At 51.7% G+C, this 23,867-nt stretch overlaps 1 protein-coding gene across 1 annotated transcript; it reads left to right on the top strand.

Annotated features, from left to right (window-relative positions):
• Window positions 1-12,347: 12,347 nt before the first annotated feature.
• MYL9 (myosin light chain 9) lies at window positions 12,348-20,093 on the top strand. The gene is made up of 4 exons (XM_079945654.1): window positions 12,348-12,478; window positions 15,630-15,839; window positions 18,266-18,427; window positions 19,307-20,093. Exons 2-4 carry the CDS (start codon window positions 15,656-15,658, stop codon window positions 19,477-19,479), a joined length of 519 nt encoding a protein of 172 aa, XP_079801780.1. The 5' UTR covers window positions 12,348-12,478; window positions 15,630-15,655; the 3' UTR covers window positions 19,480-20,093.
• The last annotated feature ends 3,774 nt before the right edge of the window (window positions 20,094-23,867 follow it).

Raw genomic sequence — 23,867 nt, 5'->3', positions numbered from 1 at the left:
GATGAGTGTGAACATCTGCCTGACCAGCTTCCTCCAGAGAAATAAATGCTTCATCGTCGCTATGTGGGAGCTGAGATGGGCTGCTCACGCTGACGACTCGCGCCCCCTCCGCAGACCCCGACTCTGCGTGCGCTTCACCCAGGACGGGGCACTCGGTACCCCAGCCGCTGCCTGCACCCTGACAGTTACACGCACTGGATGCACTTCCTGAGCACCTACCCTGCTCATAGAGCTCACGCCCCGGTGGGGGAGACACGGAACATGCCATAGGTGAGTTCCAGTCTACAGCAGATGGTAGAAAAGGAGGTGCGGCACAGTGAGGCTGTGGGAACCCATGACAGCTCCGCCAAACCCAGGTCAAGGCTGAAGGACAGTGGGTATTAACCGGCTTTGGGAGACGGGGATGGGGTGCAGGGGAGAGCAGGCGGAACAGCAGGTGCCCATGTCTGGTGGTAAGAACATGTGTTTCAGAAAGTTCTCGGGCCCGGCCGAGCTGCAGGCACCTGGTCTCCTCCCTTGGCACAACGCAGCGGAGGTGCTGGTGACCTCAAGCCCAGGGGAACTTCCTTCCCAGGAACTTTGTTCGGGCTGCCCTGCCTTCCCCAGAGGGGCCGCTCGTGAGCTCCTCTGAAGCCTGTGGGCCAGACCCCCTGCGCTAGGAGTGCTGTGCCCTCATGTCTAGATCCTGGTAGTGGTGGCTGAGCGCCCAGTGGCCATGGATGGCTCAGAGTAACTCCTGGGGCTGGACCTACCCCCTGCCCTGAGACACGGCTGAGGGTGACTCAAAGGTAAGTGGACGGGTTTCAGGTTGCCTGGGCACTGAGCCAGATACTCAGGGGTGTGAGTGAACACAGAGGCATCACGCTGGACTTGACCGGCGAGCAGCCCAGCTCTACTCCTGATGGGCCTCGGGGAACTGGGTGGACCCTTTTACCCCTTCAGAGCCTGAGTGTTTCTGCGGCAGCAGGGGAGGGGCCTTGAGGGTTAGATCAGGGTCTCAGGGAGGGTCCTGCACTCCCTGTATCATAGTACCTGGGCCCCCTCTCCCAGCCCTGCTGGTGCAGCAGAGGAGAGGCCCACCCTCCCGAAGTTGAAAGAATAGTTTAATGTCCCTCACCCAGAATCACCAACTGTCAAGATTTTGCCATATTTGCATTGTTCCTGTCAGGGACATACACAAACATCCCCCTCACCTTGAGCCATTTAAAAATAAGCTGCACATACCATGCTGCTTCACCCCCAAATACACCAGGCGACACCTAAGAATAAGGACATTCCTACGTGAGCACAATACCACTATTCCTCTAATTTAACACACGAGTGACCCTCGAGCACCTCCCTTACCCAGGAGGGCGCTTAGTGCCCAGACATCAATACCAGCTAAAGCAGGGCCACACTCCAAGTGCCGGAGGAATGTCCTCCATGGCTTTTACTTTGTATCCATCCAGGATCCAGTGAAGGATCATTCGCTGCTTTCAGTTATCAAGTCTCTTTAGTCTCCTTGAATCAGAAGCAGTTTCCCCACTTTTTTTTTTTTCATGACATTGACATTTTGTAAGTATCCAAGCATCTTAGAGAATGTTGCCTAATTTGGATTTCTGTTTTCTCATGACTCAGATTAAACAGTCTGAACAAGAAGATGGCTTAGATGATGTCCCACCTCCTGTACTCTGTTCTATCAGGGAGGCATTTGTCATTTCAGGGAAAGGCCGACAGCAGCTTCCTAGAGAAGCTGGGAGTGAGTCCTCGGTTTCTGCACTTCCAAAGCACAATCCTTGAGGGAACAGGGCCAAACAGAGACAGAAAGCACCCTCCTGAAGGGTGCTGGGGAAGAGGAAAGGGAGCAGAGAAGGAGACTGTTCACTGTCCCTGGGTCCCTGAGAACCACCCAGAGGCTGCAGGTCAGAGAGCAGGGAGGCCCAGGTTCCCCTGTAAACCTCCTGCTCCCCAAAAGTTTGTGGGTCCCCAAGCCTTTCGGAGTCCCCACCCCATAGCCTGAGAGCAGAGAAAGAAGGCTTAGCCGTAGCCAGGAGCAGCACAGGGGCCTTGTGGCCAGGCCAGCAGGACAAAGCCATTGTCCCCAGTGGCCTGAGATCCAGAGACCATGAGGACCCCCAGACCAACTGAGATGAAGTTCCTACCACCAGCACTGGAATGGGGTTTATAAAAGAAACTTAAAATGAAATTGTATCAGGACTTCTCTGGTGGTCCAGTGGGTAAGACTGTGCTCCCAATGCAGGGGACCCAGGTTCGATCCCTGGTTGGGGAACTAGGTGCCGCACGTGTGCCGCAACTAAGAGTCCACATGTCGCAGCTAAGAAGTCTGCATGCCGCAACTGAGAGATGCCATGCCGCATCTAAGACCTGGCACTAAATAAATAAAATCTAAACAAAAAAATGAAGTTGTATCTCCTACTGATATGAATCTGGCTCATCTGAAAAATCAATGTGATCCGCACTGCCTCTTCCTTATGGCAGCCAGAGGGACTCCTCGAAAATCCCCCTCTGCTCAGGACCCTTTGAAGCCTTCCCAGTACCAGCAAGAGAAAATCCGGCCTCCTCACCTTGGCCTTGGAGGCCTACGTCCACCTTTCTAGGTACATCTCCCATGGGAGCCCATCCCCTGCTCTCTGCCTTCCAGCCTCACCTCAGACCTTGCACAGGGAGCCATGGCTCCCCCACCAATGCATCTATTCTTGCCTCAGCTCTCAGGCCAGCTAGCATTTCTGCAGTGAAAGCTTCCCAAAGCACCTCAGCCAGGCCAGGTTGGTGCAAACCCCCTGCTCTAACTCTTGGAGCTGGACAGTCACTTCACTTACCTTGCTTTGTTGCTGTCACTGATGCTTAGATCTGTAAGATTACTTATGAATATCTGTCTCCACCAGGAAACGATGGGCTCCCTGAGGGCAGGAATAGTTTTTTTCACTAGTCTCAGTGCCTAGCACAGAGGAGAGCCTCAAGAACTGTTTTCTAAATGAATGACCTTGTTGCGGGGAGTAGAGGTGGGACTTCACAGAGAAGATAATATTTGAGCTGGGCTTTGAAGGATGAGCAGGAGTTCCCCAAGCTGTGGCAGTGAAGGGCACAGCAAGCAGTAAGACTCTGCTGCTGCTCAGGGAAGGGGTGGTGCTGGACAAGCCTTGAATGCCAGGTTAAGTAGTAAGGGCTTTTACCAGCTTTGAACAGAGCAAGGACACTTCCTTCCACAGAACCCAGCTTCCCATAAGACAGGAGCCCCCAGTCCCAGCCTCCATGGAGCCATGGCACTCTGGTGACCCAGTCAGCACCAGGGTTTGTCTCTAAAACATGTCAGCGGACCCCAGGCCTGGTGAAGCCCTGTGACCAACAGGGGACATGGGCCCTTGGAGACCCTCAACTGCTAATGGCTTTAACCTTCTACAGACTGACAACTCCTACACCTAAATCTACAACCTGTACCTTTCCTTGAACTTTGCACTTCCCACTCACCACCTCCACTTAGACATCTAACAGGTAATCTCAAAGTTAACACGTCCACCAACCAGTAAAAGGAAGTGAGAATGGTTAGAAAAATCACCATTTGACAAGCATCATAGTAACAACTGGATCATCAGTGCATGTTAAAAGCCATGGGTAAAAGTTTGATGAGGAACAGAATATTTAGTCTCAAAGGAGCACCCCACAAATTACCTATTAATGAACATATTAATTACAAAAGGGAAAAACAGTAATTTTCTGATGAATAAATCTGGCAGACACTAGATGGCCAAAGTTAATTTTTTCCCATCACTGGTAATAATAACATCATACGTGTTTCCTGATAAGATGAACTGGGACGAATACAGCATCACTTCTGTGATATTCCTGTCAAAAGTCCATAGTCTGAAGCTAATCATGAGGGAGCACCAAGAAACTGGCTGGGACTCTCCAAAAACGTCAGTGCATGAAAGACATAGAAAAGCTAAAGGACAGTTCTAAGGGCCAGAGATTAAAGACATTTCAATAGATGCAGAATAAACATTTGATAAAACCCAGCACCCTTTCATGATAAAAATGCTCAACAAATTAGAACATCCTCAAGCTGATAATGGACATCCAAAAAAAAAAAAATCCACAGCTAACGTGTTTAATGGTGAAAGACTGAAAGCTTTCCCCTCAAGATAAGGAACAAGACGAAGAGGTTCACTCTTGCCACTTCTACTCAATATTGTACGGTAGGTTCCAGCCAGGGCCTTTAGGCAAGAATGAATAAATGAATGAATGGATGGCATCTAAATTGGAAAGAAAGAAGTTAAACTACCTCTATTTGCAGATAACATGATCTTTCATATAGAAAACCCTAAGGTATCCACAAAAAAATTATCAGAGTTAATAAATTAGTTCAGCAGTGTTCCTGGAAGCAAGATCAATATACAAAAACCAATCGTGGGCTTCCCTGATGGCACAGTGGTTGAGAGTCCGCCTGCCGATGCAGGGGACACGGGTTCGTGCCCCGGTCCGGGAAGATCCCACATGCCGCGGAGCGGCTGGGCCCGTGAGCCGTGGCCGTTGAGCCTGCGCCCGGAGCCTGTGCTCCGCAACGGGAGAAGCCACAACAGTAAGAGGCCCGCGTACTGAAAAAAAAAAAAACCATCGTATCTCTACTGTGATATAATAAATAATAAATATTTGGTCTTTGTCCCTAGCTCCTGGTACACAGCTCCTGAAACCCTTGGACTCTCTGGAGTGATGAGAATCTTTTGTATGCTAATGGCAGGACTGGTGGCTGGGGGCCCCTAGATAGCTTCAGGATAGGGGCTGGTTGCTAGAAAGACAAAGGCATGGTTAGAGGGTTAGAAATTTCAGCCTCATTCCCCAACTTCCAGGGAGGGAAGAGGGGCTGGAGATTAAGTCAGTCATAATGGCCAAAGATTTAATCATGCCTCTGTAATGAAACCTCCGTAAAAACCCCTACACAACAGAGTTTGGAGTGCTTCCAGGCTGGTGAACACGTCAAGGTGCTGAGAAAATGGCAGCCCCGGAGAGGGCAAGGAAGCGCCCCCTTTCCCCTGCCCCCACTTTATCCTGTGCACCTCTTCCATTTGGCTGTTCCTGAGTTGTATCCTTTATAGTAAACTGATAATAGTAATTAAACTGCTTTCCTGAGTTCTATGAGCAGTTCAAAGAAATTATTTATCCTGGTGTTGCAGGAAGGGGGACCCCTTCAAGGGCCCGAGAGTGGGCTCTTGTCTAACACTCAGAGATGAACTGTCCAAGGAGACACACGTGCTGACAAAGCAAAAGAATTTATCGGGAAGGGGCGCCCAGGCAGAGAGCGGTAGGGTAAGGGAACCCAGGAGAAGTGCTCTGCCACATGGCTCAAAGTCTCAGGGTTTATGGTAATGGGATTAGTTTCCGGGTTGTCTCTGGCCAATCATCTTGCTTGGCCCATAGTCTCACTCGGGATCCTTCCTGGTGGCATGCTCATCTCTCAGCCAAGATGGATTCCAGTCCTTATCGGGACTTCCTGTTGTGAGACAACTCAGGCAAGTGAGCCTGGCTAAGGCTGGTGGTTTTGGTCAACAGTTCCCTAACACTGGCGGGGAGGGATGTGTAGTAATCCGCAATTTGTAGTCAAGTTGGACAAAAGTGTGGGTAACCTGGGTCTGATGTGAGGGAAATCTTGTGGGACTGAGCCCTTAAACCTGTGGAGTCTGACACTAACTCCAGGTAATTAGGGTTAGAATTGAACCGAATAGTAGGACATCCAATTGGTGTCCAGAGAGTTGGAGAATTGACTGGTGTGAGGAAAATACCCACATATTTGGTGTCAGAAATATCGTGAGTAAAAACGGTTCAACTACCAGTGAACACACTGAAAATGAGTTTAAGAAAACAATTCCATTTACAATAGCATCAAAAAGATCAAAACACTTAGGAATACATTTAACAAAGAAGTACAAGACTTGTAAACTGAAAACTACAAAACATCATTAAGAGAAATTTTAAAAGATCTAAGTAAAAGGAAAGGCACTTCATGTTCACGGATCAGAAGACTTAATGTTGTTAAGACGGCAATACTCCCCCAAATTAACAGGGTCAGCACAATCTCTATCAAAATCCCAGCTGCCTTTTCTGTAGAAATTGACAAGCTGATCTTAACTGATATGGAAATGCAAGAGACTCTGAATAGCCAAGCAATAGTGAAAAAGAAGAACAAAGTTGGATGAAACACTTCCTGATTACAAAACTAAAGTAATCAAGATTGTGTGGTACTGCCGTAAGGGTAGACATAGATATCAATGAAGTAGAACTGAGAGTCCAGAAGTAACCCAAACATTTATGGACAACTGATTTTCAACGAGAGAGCCAAGAAAATTCAATGGAGAAAGAATAGTCTTTTCAGCAAATGGTGCTGCGACAACTGGATATCCACATGCAAAAGAAGGAAGTTAGACTCTTACCTCACTCCATATACAAAATTAACTTAAAGTGAATTAGAGACCTAAATTGAAGAGCTAAAACTACAAAACTCGTAGGATAAAACATAGGTATAAATATTTACAACCTTGGATTAGGCAATGGTTTCATGGATATGATAAAAAAAAAAGGCACAAGAAACCAAAAAAAATAAACTTCATCGAAGTTAAAAACATTTATGCATCTTTAAACAAACCAAAAAATGAAAAGATAACCCACGGAATGGGAGAGAAGATTTGAAAATCATATACCTGGTAAGGGTGTAATAGCTAGACTATACAAAGCACCTTTGCAACCCAACAACAAAAAAAGAAATTTTAAAATGGGCAAAATATCTGAATAATCATTTCTTCAAAGAAGATATACAAATGTCCAATCAGCACGTGAAGAGGTGTTCAAGATAACAAGTCTTTAGGGAAATGTTAATCAAAACCACAATGAGATACCACTTCACACCCAATAGGATGACTAGAAGACTAGTGTTAGGATGTGGAGAAACTGGAACCCTCACATTTTTGGTGGTAATATAAAACAACGCAGCACTGAAGAAAACAGTTTGGAAGTCCCTCAAAAGTTTAAACATAGAGTTAACAGATGACCCAGCAATTCCACTCTTAGATATATATCCAAAAAAGTGGATATATACATCCACACATAAACTTATACACCAATATTCACAGTAGCATTATTTATAATAGCCAAAAGGTGGGAACAACCCAAATATCAATCAACTGATAAATATGTAAACAAAATGTGGTACAGCAATAGAATGGAATACTATTCAGCAACGAAAAGAATGAAGTACTGATACATGTTGTAATGTAGATGGACCTTGAAAACATTATGCTAAGTGAAAGAAGACAGTCACAAAAGGCCACATATTATATGATTCCACTTACATTAAATTTCCAGAGTAAACAAATCCGGAGACAGAAGGTAGATTAGTGTTTGCCAGGGGATGAGGGGAAGGGGAAGTGGGGAGTGACTGCTAATGAGTATGTTGATTCTTGGGGGATGATAAAATGTTCTGGAATTACATGGTGGTGATGGTTGTATAACTCTGTGAGTATTCTAAAACCACTGAATTGTACACTTGAAAAGGGTGAATTTTATGGTATATAAAAATTATATAAATTTTTAAAATTATTTTAAACAGAGAAGTCCACAGCATGGAAGAAAATTTTTGCAAATCATATTATCTGATAAGGGATTAATATCCAGAATATATTAAAAAACTCTTACAACTCAACAACAAAAAAACAACCTGATTTTTTTCTGCGGGGGGCTCATGTCATGTAGCATGTGGGATCCTAGTTCCCTGACCAGGGATCGAACCCGTGCCCCCTGCAGTGGAAGCATGGAGTCTTAACCACTGGACCACCAGGGAAGTCCAACAACCTGATTTTTTAAATGGGCAAAGAATTTGAATAGACATTTCTCCAAAGAAGATACACAAATGGTCAATAAGCACATGAAAATATACTTAATGTTAGTTATTATGGAAATACAAATCAAAACCACAATGAGATATCACTTCACACCCATTAGGATGACTATTATTAAAAAGAAAGAAAGGAAGGAAGGAAGGAAGGAAAGAAGGATGGAAGGAAGGAAGGGAGGAAGGAAGAAAGAAGAACAGAAAATAACAAGTGTTGGCGAGGATGTAGAGAAATTACAACCCTTGCGCACTGTTGGTGGGAATGTAAAATGGTACAGCTTCTGTGGAAAACGGTATGGCGGTTCCTCAAAAAAATTAAAAACAGAATTACCATATAATCCTGCAATTTTGCTTCTGGATATATACCCCCAAAGGATAAAAAGCAGGGACGTGAAAACATATTTGTACTACACCCATGTTAATAGCAGCATTATTCACAACAGCCAAAAGATGGAAAGAACCACATGTCTGGTGACAGATGAATGGATAAGCAACATGTGGTCTCTCCACACAATGGAATATTATTTAGCCTTAAGAAGGAAAACAATTCTGACATATGCTAAAAAATGGATGAACCTTGAAGAAATTATGCTAAGTGAAATAAACTGGTCACAAAAGGACAAATACTGTTTGATTCCACTTATATGAGGGACCCAGAGTAGTCAAATTCATAGAGACAAAAAGTAGAATGATGGTTACCTAGCAGCTCAGGGAAAAGAATAGGGAGTTACTATTTAATGGCTACAGAATTTATCAATAGTTCTGGAGATGGATGGTAGTGGTAGTTGTACAACAATGTGAATGTACTTAATGCCACTGAACTGTACACTTAAAATTGGTTAAAATGATAAATTTTGTTATTTTACCACACACACACACACACACACACACACACACACACACACACAGAGAGAAGGAGATCAAAGAAATATGATAACCTTGGATTGGCTACTGGACCAGAAAGAATTTTTTTTTTTTTTTTTTTTTTGGTACGCGGGCCTCTCACTGTTGTGGCCTCTCCCGTTGGGGAGCACAGGCTCCGGACGCGCAGGCTCAGTGGCCATGGCTCACGGGCCAGCCGCTCCGTGGCATGTGGGATCTTCCCGGAGCGGGAAACGAACCCATGTCCTCTGCATTGGCAGGCGGACTCTCAACCACTGCGCCACCAGGGAAGCCCAAGAAATTTTTTATAAAAGACATTATTGGGATAATTGGCAAAACCTGAATATGGATTGTAAATTAGATAATAGTATTAAATCGGGACTTCCCTGGTGGCACAGTGGATAAGAATCCGCCTGCCAATGCAGGGGACACGGGTTCGAGCCCTGGTCTGGGAGGATCCTACATGCCACAGAGCAACTAAGCCCGTGTGCCACAACTACTGAGCCCGTGTGACACAGCTACTAGCCCATGCTCCACAACAAGAGAAGCCACCGCGGTGAGAAGCCCACGCACCGCAAGGAAGAGTAGCCCCTGCTCACCACAACTAGAGAAAGCCTACGCAGCAATGAAGACCCAATGCAGCCAAAAAAAAAAAAAAAAAAATATTAAATCTTTAAAAAAAAAATAGTATTAGGGCTTCCCTGGTGGCGCAGTGGTTGAGAGTCCACCCGCTGATGCAGGGGACACAGGTTCGTGCCCCAGTCCGGGAAAATCCCACATGCCACGGAGCAGCTAGGCCCGTGAGCCATGGCCGCTGAGCCTGCATGTCCAGAGCCTGTGCTCCACAATGGGAGAGGCCACAACAGTGAGAGGCCCGCGTACCGCAAAAAAAAAAAAAAAAAAAAATTGTGAATCACTATATTGTACACCTGTAACTTATAATACTGTACATCAACTATATTTCAATAAAAAAATTTTTCCTGATTTTAATCACTGTAATATGAATATGTAATATAATCTCCTTTTTAGGAGAGACTCACTGAAGTATTTTGGGTAAAAGGGCTTGATGTGTGCAACTTACTCTCAAATGGTTGGGGAGGAGGATACACACACACGGAAGACAGTATAATAAAGCCAATGTTAACAATTAGAGAACCTGGGTGAAGGTATATAGGAGCTCTTTGTACAGTTCTTATAACTTTACTGTAAGTTTGAAACTATTTCAAAGTAAAGTTTTTAAAATTTATTATGTCCAAAATGGAACTTCTAATCTCTCACCAAACCTGCTCCTTCCATAAGAGAAAATGTCAGCTCTTTCTTTCCAGCTGCTCAGACCAGACCCTTGGAGTCTTCAAGTCTTCCTTGACTCTCACACACATACCAATCTATGCGAAAATCCTATTGGATGCAACTTCAAAATATGTCCAGATGGGAATTCCCTGGTGATCCAGTGGTTAAGACTCCACACTTTCATTGCCGAGGGCCCAGGTTTGATCCCTGGTCGGGGAAGTAAGATCCTACAAGCTGCACTGCATGGCCACCCTCCCTCCCAAGCCAAAAAAAATGTCCAGAATCCCATCACTTCTCCCACTGCCACCACACTAGTCTGGACACCTCATCCTGTTGAATAGCTCCTCACTGGTCTCCCTGCTTCCCCCTCCCCAACCCCAAAGGGGATTCAGTTAGAACATAAGCCAGATCACGCCACCCTTCTGCTCAGAACTCTCTGATGTCTTACAGTGGCCTACGAGTGTAAGCAGGTAAGTTAAGGGGTCCCTGGAGAAAGAGAACCAGGAATGGCTTTCTTGACATAAGAGAAGTCATTTTGGCCTAAGTCATTCTGTGATCTAAGCCTGACCACAATGCTTGCCCTTGAACAGGTCTCGGTAATTAATGATCTTAAGAGAACAAAGGAATGCAGGAACAGAGAAAAGGCAGACAACAGTGCACTGATAGAGCAGAGTCCTAGTTCCTCCTCAAGGGATAGGCATGATAACTTGTCTTTGCGCTCTGCAGGGATTAAGACCCCCCACCCCAGGTGGAGGATGGAATGGTAATGCTGACCCTCCTGACTTCAGCTAAAGCTTGGACCTTGGCCCCATTTCCATGCGGATTTCTGCTCTGCTCAAGCCCCTTCATGAATATGCATGTACCCTTAGCTTAAAACTTCCCCCGTTTTGCTGTTCAGGGAAACATTGCTTTGGGAAAGATCACCAGTAAGATTCTCCTTACTGGCTGTGAGTAATAATAAATCCTTCCTTCTCCAGATCTTTGGCGTGTTAGTGTCTATTGGCTTGACACCCACCAAGAGGCAAACCCAGTTTTGGGGTAACACAAGGATCCCCGGGCTATGTCCCTAGTGCTTCTCAGACCTCCTCTCCCACCCCCCTCCCCTCAGTCACACTGACCTCCCGCTGCTCCTTGACCGTGACCTGGCCAAGCTCCCCTACAGGGCTTCTGCCCCAGAGCCTCTCTGGGCTGGCTCACTCCCTCACATCCTTCAGCGCTGCCCAGATGTCACTTCCTGGGAGGCAGCCCCACCTCCTGTTACTCTCTCTCCCCTCACCTAGTTTTATTCTCCCTCAAGGCATTTATTTCTACCCTCCAAGCCATGGAGCCACTTGTTCATGGTACTTCCCTCCACAAGAACAAATGCTTCCTGAGTGCAATTACTTGGGTACTTACCCCAGCACCCAAGCACAGTGCCTGGCAGGTAGCAGGTGTCAGTTAATATTTACAGACTAAGTAACTGGGCGTTGAAAAGTTCCCTTGGGAATGTCCGTGTTGGATCAAAGGGGAGAGAGAGCAGGACGGGAGTCCAGCTAGGGGCTGATGGGTAAAGTGTTGCTTCACGGGTCAAACTGATGGACCTGATGCCCGATGGCTGAGGGGATGGGTCTGTCCTTCCAGACTCCATCCTCCAGCTCAGGCCAACAAGAGGGGGAGAGGGGGTGCAGCCCCTTTGGCAAGGATGCTCCGGGGGTCCGCTCGCCCCTGCTCCTCTCGCTGGCTCCCCAGGGTCTACGTGGGTCTTTCTGGACACTCTTTCACTGAATTCTCACCACCACACTCCCATTTTACAGGTGAGGAAACTGAGGGCACCTGAGAGAAGAATGACTTGGCTGAGGTGGGCTGTCCCCAGTACGTTCCTACCCAACTTTCATGTGCGCCCCACACCCCAGGAGGCTGACTGCTGGCTCTGTATGAGGATAGTGGGTTCTCTCTGACACGCCTCTTCTCTGGGACTGGAAAAAAGCCATACTTGGCCTGGTGGAAGGAGGCCCTCCCCCGGGAATGGGCCGGGCGGCGCGCCTTTGGGGGGAAGATGGGGGTAGGGTCTGAGGACTAGAGGCCCCTGCATGTTCTGCCAGCCTCGCAGGAGACGAAGGGCCGGCCCACATAAACCCCCTTCCCCGGGCAGTCCAGGCCCCCTACTCACCCCCGTCACCTCCCCGGTCCACGATGGGGAAGGCCCTGGCAGCCTGGGGGTTCACCCGGGAACACCCCGCCTCCCGGGGCCGTGGGTCGAGGCCAAATAAGGCCGGGCTGCCGCGGCCCCGCCCCCATCCCGCCGCTGCCGCACATTCTTCTGCCTTGTAAGGCCCGGCGCCGCGCCCCGCCCCGCGCCCCCGCCGCGCCCAGCCCGGACCCCACCGACGGCCCGCCAGCCTCAGCTCCGCACCCGCTCCGCGCACCGAGCCAGCGCCTTCTCCGCACCAGGTGGGAGCCCGGCGACCCGGGTGGTCTAGTGTGGGCGGTGTGACAGCCGCGGCCCGAACTTGGGGACGCAGGGAGGTGTCGGAGGGCCTCTGGGCAGGGACAGCTCGTGGGCCTGGCTGGGGCTGCGAGCTTGCTCGGTCTGACGGGGATTCTGGCTGGGTCTGGGCAGCAGGGAGACTGTTCCCGGCTCCGGGAACCAGTGGGCCTATGGCCAGGGAAGACTGTCCGGGCCCTGACCCTTTGCTGTGCAGTTAGAGGTGCCAAGCCCAGGACTCGGGATGCCCGGGAGGACGGTAGGACGTGTGGCTGCCGGTGTTCCCTGCCCTAGGGGACCCATGTGTGTCCTCCAGAGCGTCCGTGTCCCATCCCCCATCTCCTGAGGCAGGAGAGAGGGATGGAGACCGGAGTAACCCCCGTCCACACACACACACACACACACACCGAGGCTGTGTGCCGCGCCCTGGGGCTTGCCCACTCTGAGCCGTCTGCCCACCTGGGCCAGCTGGGTGGGGAAGTTGCACCAGGGGCCCTCTGCGGGCTCACCCCGCCCCCCGGCTGGACAAGGACCTGGGCTTCAGGACCTGGTCCCCGCGCCTCCCCAGCCCTGCAGCTGCTCTGGCTGCTCTCAGGAAAGGGTCAGATAACTGCCTCAGATGAGGTGAGCTTACCAGCAAGGCATCTGGCACTGCCAGCCATAGGGACCATGAGGTAATGGGGGACACAGGCCTTGTCTTTGCTGTTGCGGTGGGATTTCAGGCACCAGAAAGGGGGAGGTGGCACGTAGTTGCAGCAGGCCAAGTACCCGCGATATCGGATCGCCGGTGGCTAGGATTCCCAGGAGGATGAGGGGACGGCTCCAGGGCTAAGAGGCCAGCCTGTCTCTGACCCCAGTCCCTCAACCAAGACTGGAAACTGCCTCTGGTCACAAAGAGTCCTCAGCCCCTCAGTAGCCATCCGCCCACCATGAAAGGCCATTTGCCACCCCCAGACCCACCCCTAGCCCAGAGGTCCTGGCTTCCAGTTGGACTCTACCCCTCTCATGGACACACCACTTCACGGGCCTCAGTTCTTCTAATTGCACGGTGAGGGGCGCCCCACTCTCCCCACTCTCCCCACCCTGCTTCCCAAGACTGCTGGGATGGACAAACTGTACAGTTCAGTGCTCCAAGCCCTGTCACGGCCCCTCAGCACAAGAGGGCGGAGATGGGGTGGCCAGGGAGGCAGGGGAGCCCAGCTAGTATCAGAGCAGTGGGTGAGCTCTTGGCCACTCCCGCCTTTGGTCGCGGCTTTCTCTCTCATCCTGCCACGTCTGCCCTAGAACTTTACGGGGGGCGGGGGGGGGGTGACAGTGATGATAACCATCACAGCCTCTGCTGGGCACAGTGGACTCCTCCTCAGCTGCCTTCTGTGGGTGCCATGAGTCAGAGTTCCCAGAGAACACCTGGCTCAGGGCAGGAGTGGCCCCTCGAAGCACTAACCACAGGACACGGTGGCACGCCCTGCCGACAGCACCATCCCACTCCCACCCACGTCAAGGGTGGGAAAGGCTTTTGTCTACCCACCCTCAACCACAGGAGAAACCCTGAGGGCCAGGTGTGTCAGTCCTGTGGGACCCAGTACTATAGGCAGCCGTGGCTCTGGGGAAGGACTGGGGCTGGCCAGCATCCCAGCTCAGGGTTTAAGATCTCAAAGGCCAAAGACGGCAAATGGCTTGAACAGGGTCAGGAGATACAGGCCTGGCGACAGATCGAGGAGCACTTAAGGCTTCCTGCAGATCCTCGACAAAGGAACTCAGGGCAGAGGAAAGAGGGCAGCAGTCCTGGGGCCAGGCCCACAACTGCCCCAGCTGAGGGGCACATGACCCTAGGTCTTCAGGGGCACAGTCCCCACTAGCCATGACAAGGGTTCAGGGAGAGCCCCTTGCTGGGCCTCAGTTTCCCCATCTGTACAGTGGGCAGCAGACTGGCTGCAGTTGCCTTCATAGTCATTCATTAAACAAGCATCTATGAGCACCACCATGGGCTGAAGTTTAAATCGGGGGACTTACACCAGCCCTGATTGATTGTGAGGGAGAAAGACCTTTAAGTGCTTACTGTCAAAGCCAGGGTGGGGGAACTGCTCCCCAAGGGCTGCCTGAAGAACTGGGCTGGAGAAGGAAAGGCATTCCAGGGGGAAGGACCAAGAAGGAAAGTCGGGGGGGGGGGGGTCTGGGGAGCAGACATAGATGGCAGGAGGGACACCATGAGGGATGCCATGGCCAGTCAGAGAGCAGAGCAGGAGGGGTTCACACAGGGCCTTTGATGCCAGGCTGAGGGGCCAAGACTTGCTGGGGGAGGGGAGGGGATGGCGGGAACCCTCAAGGGTTTCAAGGTGAAGTGTCTGGGTCTGTATGCAATGGGTGAGACAGGCTCGGAGCCCAGGTCTAAACAAGGGTGACAGGAAGCTGGGCTTCTCAGCCGGGGGGAGCTCTATGCTCCTATAAGCACTGAGGAGTGAGAACAAGGGGTAGGGCCCAAATCAGGTCTATCTCCCACCCTAAGGGGCTGGTCAAGTGTGGACAGGTGGGGGGAAGGGAGACTGCCCAGAGCACTGGCCTTCCAGAACCTCCAGAGGAGGGAGGGCAGAGGGATGGGGAGGAGGAGAGGATGAGGAATGTCAGGAATGCGTGCCGCTGACCCAGCTCCTTCCTGCTGGTGGGGGCAGGGAGCCTCAGAGCCTCTCACAAGGCAACCCACCCTGTAAGCCGGAGAGAGATGGACAGTGTAAATGCTATTAAGGCTTAAAGGAGATAAAGCACGGAAATGGTTGGCACCGAACCCAATCCTAAGTGTCTTACCCAAACAGTCACAGCAAAAATAGCTTCCTCTGTGCCGGGCACCATGCCAGGGGCTTCTTGGGCACTAAGTCAATTAATCCCTTCGGCTGGGCAGTCCTATCCCATTCCCAGATGAGTATACTCACTCAGAGAGGTAGAGGAAGTTGTTTCAGATCACACAGGGCCAACGCTCTATGCTGAGCTGGGTGGCAGAAGCCCCAGGCCTATGGGAGCACAGAGACCAGCCCAGGCACTGACAGCCGAGCAGGGGCAGGCCAGAAGATTCTCTGGCCTGGGGTCACAGGAGGCTCTCCCACTTACACCCACTGCCTACAGGAAAGCCCCACACGCCCGCAGCCAAGATGTCCAGTAAACGGGCCAAGGCCAAGACCACCAAGAAGCGGCCACAGCGGGCCACATCCAACGTCTTCGCGATGTTTGACCAGTCCCAGATCCAGGAGTTTAAGGAGGCCTTCAACATGATTGACCAGAACCGAGATGGCTTCATTGACAAGGAGGACTTGCATGACATGCTGGCCTCGCTGGGTGAGCAGGGGCGGGGTGTGGGAGTCCAAGTGGGCCCAGCAAGGGCTGCAGCTGGAGCAGGCAGTGGGGCTGCTCATCCCTTACGGAACACTTCCTGTGCACTGACATGAGGCACCCACCCTGGAGAGTAGCTGCCATCACTTTCTCCATTTAGCAGGTAGGGAAACTGAGGCACAGAGCAGTTTGCCACTGGACTTGAACCCAGACAGGCCCACTCCAGGGCAGGACTGCCTCAGGCAGATTTGTGGATCGGGCTGCCCGGTACCATTTGCTTTAAAGAAAGGGATCAGCAACTACAAGAAAGTTTGAACTGCATGGACTTTCCATTGTACAGTGGGGAAACTGAGGCCTTAGAAGGGAGGCCAGGGTATCTGCCCCCCTCCTTTAGAGGTCACCTGTGTCAGGCTCTGAGAGGCTGACTCCAGTGATTTCCCCAGAATCAGAATCAGAGCTGAAAGGGCTCAGGAATCTAGTGCATCTCACCATTGCTCAGATGGGGAAACTGAGGCCCAGAGGCCAGGCCTCCAGACACCAGCCCCCAGCCTGTGGCTCTGCTTCCATATCCCTCCCCATGTGCTAGCCACAGACAACCACCCTCAACCCAAGTTTCTGGTGCCCCCTTCATCCAGGTGAGAGCATCTGGGCCAGACACTGGCTGGGGGAGGGGGTGGTCTCTGACAGTAGAGGCAGCAGCCTATGGCCAGATAGGCCTGAGTCAGTCCCTGGCATTGCCCCTCACAGCTGGGCAGTCCCGCTCTGTGCCTGTTTCCCCTCCTGTGCAATGGTGACCGTGGCCCTTGTGTGCACCCCCAGGGTGTCTGGTGGGAGGAGCAAGCAATGTAGAGGGAGCAGGAGGGCTGACATCACACACTGCGCCCACGCTCGGCACCACACCCCTCCCAGCTTCAGGCCAGACTCACCTGAAGGCTCCCTCCCTGAGGAGGTCACCGGCAGGAAGGAGGACTGAGGCCTGGCGAGGGGAGGAGCTGTGAGTCCCCATGTCACAGCTCTTCAGGCCTCAGCCATCCCATGGGGACAGAGCAGAGTGTGTGAGGCTCAGAGGAGACAGGGACGCGAAGACTCTTTTCCATTTATGAGGCAGCGCCTGCACCCGGGGCCCTCAACCCCAGAGACTTGATGACAGGCCTGGGCATCTACCCAGAAAAATCCTCACTCCTGTTTGTAGCTCGTGTCAGTGAGTCCACAGATCAATCATGGCCTCTGGTTAAGAACATCATCCTCTGGGAATTCCCTGGCAGTCCAGTGGTTAGGACTCCACAATTCCACTTGCAGGGGGCATGGGTTGGATCCCTGGTCAGGGAACTCAGATCCTGCATGCCACACCGGCATGCCCCAAAACAAAGGAACCTCAGGTTAAAAAACAAGAACAGGGCTTCCCTGGTGGCGCAGTGGTTGAGAGTCCACCTGCTGATACAGGGGACACGGGTTCGTGCCCCCGTCCGGGAAGATCCCACATGCCGCGGAGCGGCTGGGCCCGTGAGCCATGGCCGCTGAGCCTGCGCGTCCGGAGCCTGTGCTCCGCAACGGGAGAGGCCACAACAGTGAGAGGCCCGCGTATCACAAACAACAACAACAACAACAACAAAAAACAAGAGCAGCAAATAATAAAATAATAACAAGAAGCAGCTCTGCAGGTATTATCTTAAATCTCAAAGCAATCCTATTAGGTAGGTGTGATTATCATTCCCACTTTATAAATGAGGAAACAGAGGCTCAGAGAAGTTATGTAATCTGCCCACGGTCACACAGCTACTCAGCGGTAGAGTTGGGATTTGAACCAGCAGTTGACTCAAATCCACAGGGCCAGTGCCAATCATTGTTCTGCCCATTTTACAGCCATTGCCTTCTTCACCTTCACAGTTCTCCTCAGAGGCAGGGGAAACAGGCATAGAGCTGGGATTCAAACCCTAGCCTGTGTGGCACCAAAGCTCACTGGTTTAACTACTTTCAAAACTGTGCCTGGGACCTGGGGTCTGGCCTTCTGGCTTCAAATGCTGGCTCTACTCCTTACTCACTGTGTGACTAAGGACAAGTCCTAACCTCTGGGCCTCAGGTCCCACACCTGTGAAGGGGGATAAGACTGCTGACCTCACAGGTGGTGGAAGTTAAAGCAATAAGGCACATGGAGCACGGGACGCCGTGAGCGGTCAGCAGATGGGGGCCCTTATACTTCAGTGAGCATTACCCGTGGCGGACATCCAGACCCCAGACCTGAGGAGGAAAGTGGTCAAGGCCACCTGCCAGGAGAGCGGGGAGGGAGCAGTCAGAGAGCCGGCCGTCCCAGAGACATGCTTTACAGTTTACAAAACGTACTGTCTCCTGTCTGTGGGGCCATGAAGGGAGGGGACAGGGAGGAGGGAGGGGACGGGAGGGGACAGCAGGCACAAATGGCCCTCCCACCACAGGGAAGAACCCCACGGACGAGTACCTGGAGGGCATGATGAGCGAGGCCCCGGGGCCCATCAACTTCACGATGTTCCTCACTATGTTTGGGGAGAAGCTGAACGGCACGGACCCCGAGGACGTGATCCGCAACGCCTTCGCCTGCTTCGACGAGGAGGCCTCAGGTCGGCAGCCTCTGGATGGAGGCCTGGACGGGGCTGGGCCTGCACACCTCCCCCAGGGCACCCCCACGTATGCCGGGGGGACCCGGCCGCGCTTGCCCCCAAAGGCCAGGACAGAAATCACCCGTTTCTGTTGCCAGAACCATAAAAGCTAGGCTACTTTCTTGTTTTCTCCCCCAAATGCGAGACTAAAACAGCCCACATCCACCAAGCTTTCCCATTTCCTAGTTCACCTGTTGGCCCAACACACCAGGCCTCTGCTTTCTACCCTTCCAGACTCCAAACCATTTCAGGCCCTCTGGCCAACGAGGTACAGAAACCAGCCCCCACCCTCGAATCTTCCAAAGGGCTTCTGTCTCACAGCCGGTGTCTCCCAGGGACAGGCCAGAGCAATGCTGGCAGTAGCTGCTCCAGCAGTTTCTCAGGGGCCACAGGCACACCACTGGCCTAAGCGTGTTCGAACATTTTCCTGCCATCACAGTCCCCTACCAGCTTGGTATATTTTCACCCCCATTTTCCAGATCAAACAGGCAAAGAGAGGTTAAGTAACTTGCCCAAGGTCACACAGCTAGAAAGAAGGGGGCGATCAGCATTCAAACTCAGGCAGTGGAACTCTGGGGCTCAGGCTCTTAAAGCAGGACATACCCAGCACCGCCCCCCAGCCCCAGGTCCGCTGCAGAAACACCTCGCCGACAGTCCCACGGCGGAACTCTTCCCTATGGGCCCTGGCGACCTTGAACTGAACAGAGACCAGGGCTGTGGCTTTTCCTGGCCTCTCTGGGGTCTGAAAGGGCTGGTGGGGGCCCCGGGGGTAGAGGGTGTTAGGTGTGTCCTGGCCCGAGTTCCTGTCTCATGGCCCTGGCCCTGCCCACCCCCCCCCAGGTTTCATCCACGAGGACCACCTCCGGGAGCTGCTCACCACCATGGGCGACCGCTTCACAGACGAGGAAGTGGATGAGATGTACCGCGAGGCGCCCATTGATAAGAAAGGCAACTTCAACTACGTGGAGTTCACCCGCATCCTCAAACATGGCGCCAAGGACAAAGACGACTAGGCCAGCCCAGCCCCCCTGTGCCCAGGCCCGCGTCCCAGTCACCTGCTCCCTCAGACACTGTCTGCACCGGCTCTGCCCACAAACCCGCGAGCCCACAGGCCCCTCTCTAGAGGATCCTCCCTCTGAGGGGTTAGGGTCCCAGCTCCCAGTGGAGGGAACAGGCTGAGAGAGTGCAGTGCCAGGCAAGGGGCGGAGCCAATGTGAGGCGGGGATTCCCCCGTGACCCTCCAAGGAAACCCCATCTTCTTGGGAACTGGGCCAGAAGCTGGACCTGGAGGCACCAGGGGAAGGCCCCTCAAGAGAGCCCAGGCCCCAGCTGTTGCCCGCCCACTCCCAGGCTGCTCCCCACGGGCAGGGCCCTGCGTCCTGGTCTGGGACACCACTGCACGTGCAACCCTGTGCAGGGCATGAAAACCCTTCCCCAGCCACTGCCACAAGCACGCGAACCTCACCCAGGCCCCCTCTCAGAGGACAGGATGCCAGTCCTGTCCCCTACACCCCGCCCAGCCACCAGAACACGCGCCACCCCGCCGGGAGTGCACTCCAGAAGGTGCATGTAGGGTGGGTGTTTGTCTCGGCGAGGCAGAACGTCTAATAGAAGGCTGAGCACTGCCTTTGGTCTGTGTGTCTGTGACTGGGGTGAAATAAAGGAGCCCCCATGCCCCAAACGCCCTCCCACCCTCTCCTTCCATCCCCCGGGGCCGCCCTGATCCTCTCCAACCCAGCCCCTGGCCCAGGGAAGGCTCAGCTGAGACCAGACCAGCAGTGGGGAGCAGACAGAGGTGCTGAGGGGAAAAGCCCTCCTGGGAGGGAGAGGGCAGAGTGGGGAGGACCCACAGGAATCACCACAGCAAATCCCAGTGGGGGGTCTGGGCCTCTGAGGGGGCAGCGGTCAAGGTCACAGTGTTCAGGACCACAGCCTGGATCTCCAGGGTCACTCAGGTGGTCCTGGAAGAACAGGGAGGCTTTGGGAACAGTGAGAAGGGCTCATCCCATTAGCTCAGGGATGGAGGTGAGAATGAATGGATTCCTTGCGGGCAGCTCCAGGCAGCTACCAGGTGTGTTCTGGGCTGCACCCGCCACAGCTGGAGGGTCAGTTCAGCTACATGACCAGCAGCACAGCAAGCCAGAGCTTTTCACATCCCACATGTGCAAGAGACAGGCAGACGGGGTCCTTGTTACATCTGAACGATGGGGACACTGACCACGGTGCCTGGAGCATAAGAGGAGGGGAAATAATGGTTGAATGAACAGAGAGTCAATAGGGACAGGGACTGCCTGAGGTCACCCAGTGGGTCTGGGGCAGAAAGAGAGCTGGACCTTGGCCTCTGGACCTTCCATGGGGCTCAGGCCAGGGCTGGACACATCCCACCTGACCCCAGCAGGGAGGAGGTGCTGGGCCCCGCTTGGTCCTGCTGCCTTCCCTAAGGGTCACCCAGAGCCAGCCAGCCACAGTGCATGACAAAGGTCTGAGATCAGAGCCAAGGGAGCACTGAGCACTACGGGGATCCTGCACTGGCCCAGGAGGCCTAACCTCCCACAGGCCTCTGCCCCTATCGGGGCTCCAGGCCCCTTCCAGCCGAGCCCTGGTCAGAGCCCCATGAAACCCCTCCTCTTGCCTCCAAATTGAGCCCCACAAGTCCCTGATCGCAACTTTAGATGGAGCCAGCCCCGAATGAGTCCCAACCAGGCCCAAACACTCCCCAGACTCAGTCCCAACCACACCGCACCCTTGATCCTGACCCCAGACTGTGGGCCCCAATCAACCCTCGCCCCAACCCCACGCTGAGCCTGGCCACCCACTCACTGCAGCCAGCTCCCAGGACTCCCAGAGCACTGGCCTGACACCAGGGTCACAGATCACTCGGCGGGGCCACTGTGGCACCAAAGGCCTTCCTGGAAGAAGGCAGGGACATGCGGTCAGGAACAAACCTCCTCGATCCCAGCCCCCAGTTTTTTTTTTTTTTTTTTTTTTTTTGTGGTACGCGGGCCTCTCACTGTTGTGGCCTCTCCCGTTGTGGAGCACAGGCTCCGGACGCGCAGGCTCAGCGGCCATGGCTCACGGGCCCAGCCGCTCCGCGGCATGTGGGATCTTCCCGGACCGGGGCATGAACCCATGTCCCCTTCATCGGCAGGTGGACTCTCAATCACTGCGCCACCAGTGAAGCCCCCAACTCCCAGTTTTGTCACAAGCCTACTCCCCCTCTGCCCCAGAGAGAGAAGGCTTCACACCCAGGTGTGGGTGGGACAGAACCAGTGCAGCCTCACTGGTTTCAGAGCTGGCCTGGGGCTCACAGGACCCAGGGGATGGGAAAAGGGAAGTGTTCTGTGTGGAAGGGCAGGCCAGCAGGCCAGGGGGAATCTGCAGGAGCCGCTAAGAGGGAAAGGTGTTGCAGGGAATGGAAATGGCCTGAACAAACGTCTGGGAGCAGGAGTGCATGTGGCACATACTCAGGAGCCAGGGGGAAGGCGGTTTTTCACTCATTAATTTATTAACATCTCACAGCAGCTTTTCAGAAAAGCAGCAGCAGCTAATGTTTTATTTCTCACAGGCAACATTTAGAGGTAACAGTGAAGCACCCCCAGAACTTTCAAAGTCTGGCACAAAACTCAGAAGACACACACACAAAGACCAGTGGATTTAAATGCATGAAGACTAAATGCTTCTGTAGGGCTAAAGAAACCATAAGCAAAGTTAAAACCAAATACAGATCGGGAGAAAATATTTGTAGTGTGATTAATAAAAAATGTCAATGACACTATCCTATAAAAAGAGCTTCAACCGTTCAATATGAAAAAGGCAGAGAGTTCCCTGGCAGTCCAGTGGTTAGGACCTGGTCAGGGCAGCCAAAAAAGAAAAGACAATGGTAGGGGAAAAATGAGCAAATAATATGAAAAGAGAATCTCAGAAGAAATATAAACACTTAATAAACATGTTTTATTTTATTTTATTTTTTGGCCATGCCACACGGCTTGTGGGATCTCAGTTCCCTGACCAGGGATTGAACCCAGGCCACAGCAGTGTAAGGCTGGAATCCTAAACACTAGGCCACGAGGGAACTCCCTTTTTTTCCTTTTTCTTTTTTTTTTTTTCGCGGTACTCGGGCCTCTCTGTCGCGGCCCCTCCTGCTATGGAGCACAGGCCCCGGACGCGCAGGCCCAGCGGCCATGGCTCACGGGCCCAGCCGCTCCGCGGCATGTGGGATCTTCCTGGACCGGGGCACGAACCCGCATCCCCTGCATCGGCAGGCGGACTCTCAACCACTGCGCCACCAGGGAAGCCCCGCACTGGAATTTTTTTTTAACATCTTTATTGGAGTATAGTTCCTCTACAATGTTGTATTAGCTTCTACTGTATAACAAAGTGAATCAGCTATATGTATACATATATCCCCATATCTCCTCCCTCTTGCATCTCCCTCCCACCCTCCCTATCCCACCCCTCTAGGTGGTCACAAAGCACTGAGCTGATCTCCCTGTGCTATGCAGCTGCTTCGCACTAGCTATCTATTTTACGTTTGGTAGTGTATATATGTCCATGCCACTCTCTCACTTGTCCCAGCCTACCCTGCCCCCTCCCCGTGTCCTCAAGTCCATTCTCTACGTCTGTGTCTTTATTCCTGTCCTGCCCCTAGGTTCATCAGAACTATTTTTTTTTTAGATCCCATATATATGTGTTAGTATACAGTATTTGTTTTTCTCTTTCTGACGTCACTCTGTATGACAGACTCTAGGTCCATCTACCTCACTAAAAACAACTCAATTTCTTTTCTTTTTATGGCCATGCACTGGGATATTATTCAGCAATAAAAAGAATGAAGTACTGATTCATGCTACAACATGGATACACCTCAAAAAAATTACACTAAATGAAACAAGTCCATAACAAAAGACCACATATTGCATGATTCTATTTATATGAAATGTCCAAAATAGGCAAATCTACAGAGAATAAGGTAGATTAGTGTCAGCCTAGGGCTGGGGTAAGGACGGTGCAGAAGGAGAGTGAAATTAAATTATGCTGATGTTGTACAACTCTTTAAATCTACTAAAATTAATTGAGCTGTATACTTTAAATGGGTGAATTTTATGATATGTAAATTATATAGCAATAAAGCTGTTAAAACAAATAACTAGTCCAAAAATAACCCTCTTAAGCTAACATTTTTGTAAAGCTTAGTTGTTTATTTTCTCTTCAAAGGCTAGCATATTTAAACTGCTAAACTTCCATTTCTTTATTTTCTTGAAATTTTTGTATTTCCTTATATTTATGTAAGCCCCATTAGCTCTGATAAACCAATCAAGACAAACCTTCTTAAATTTAAAAGGTATAATTTGACTTATTAATTAACATTCTGTGGAGGTAATAAAATATTTCAAACTCATAG

This window comes from Stenella coeruleoalba, assembly GCF_951394435.1.
Source record: "Stenella coeruleoalba genome assembly, chromosome: 15".
In the NCBI taxonomy this organism is placed as follows: domain Eukaryota; kingdom Metazoa; phylum Chordata; class Mammalia; order Artiodactyla; family Delphinidae; genus Stenella; species Stenella coeruleoalba.
This window is presented reverse-complemented; position numbering and strand designations above follow the sequence as displayed.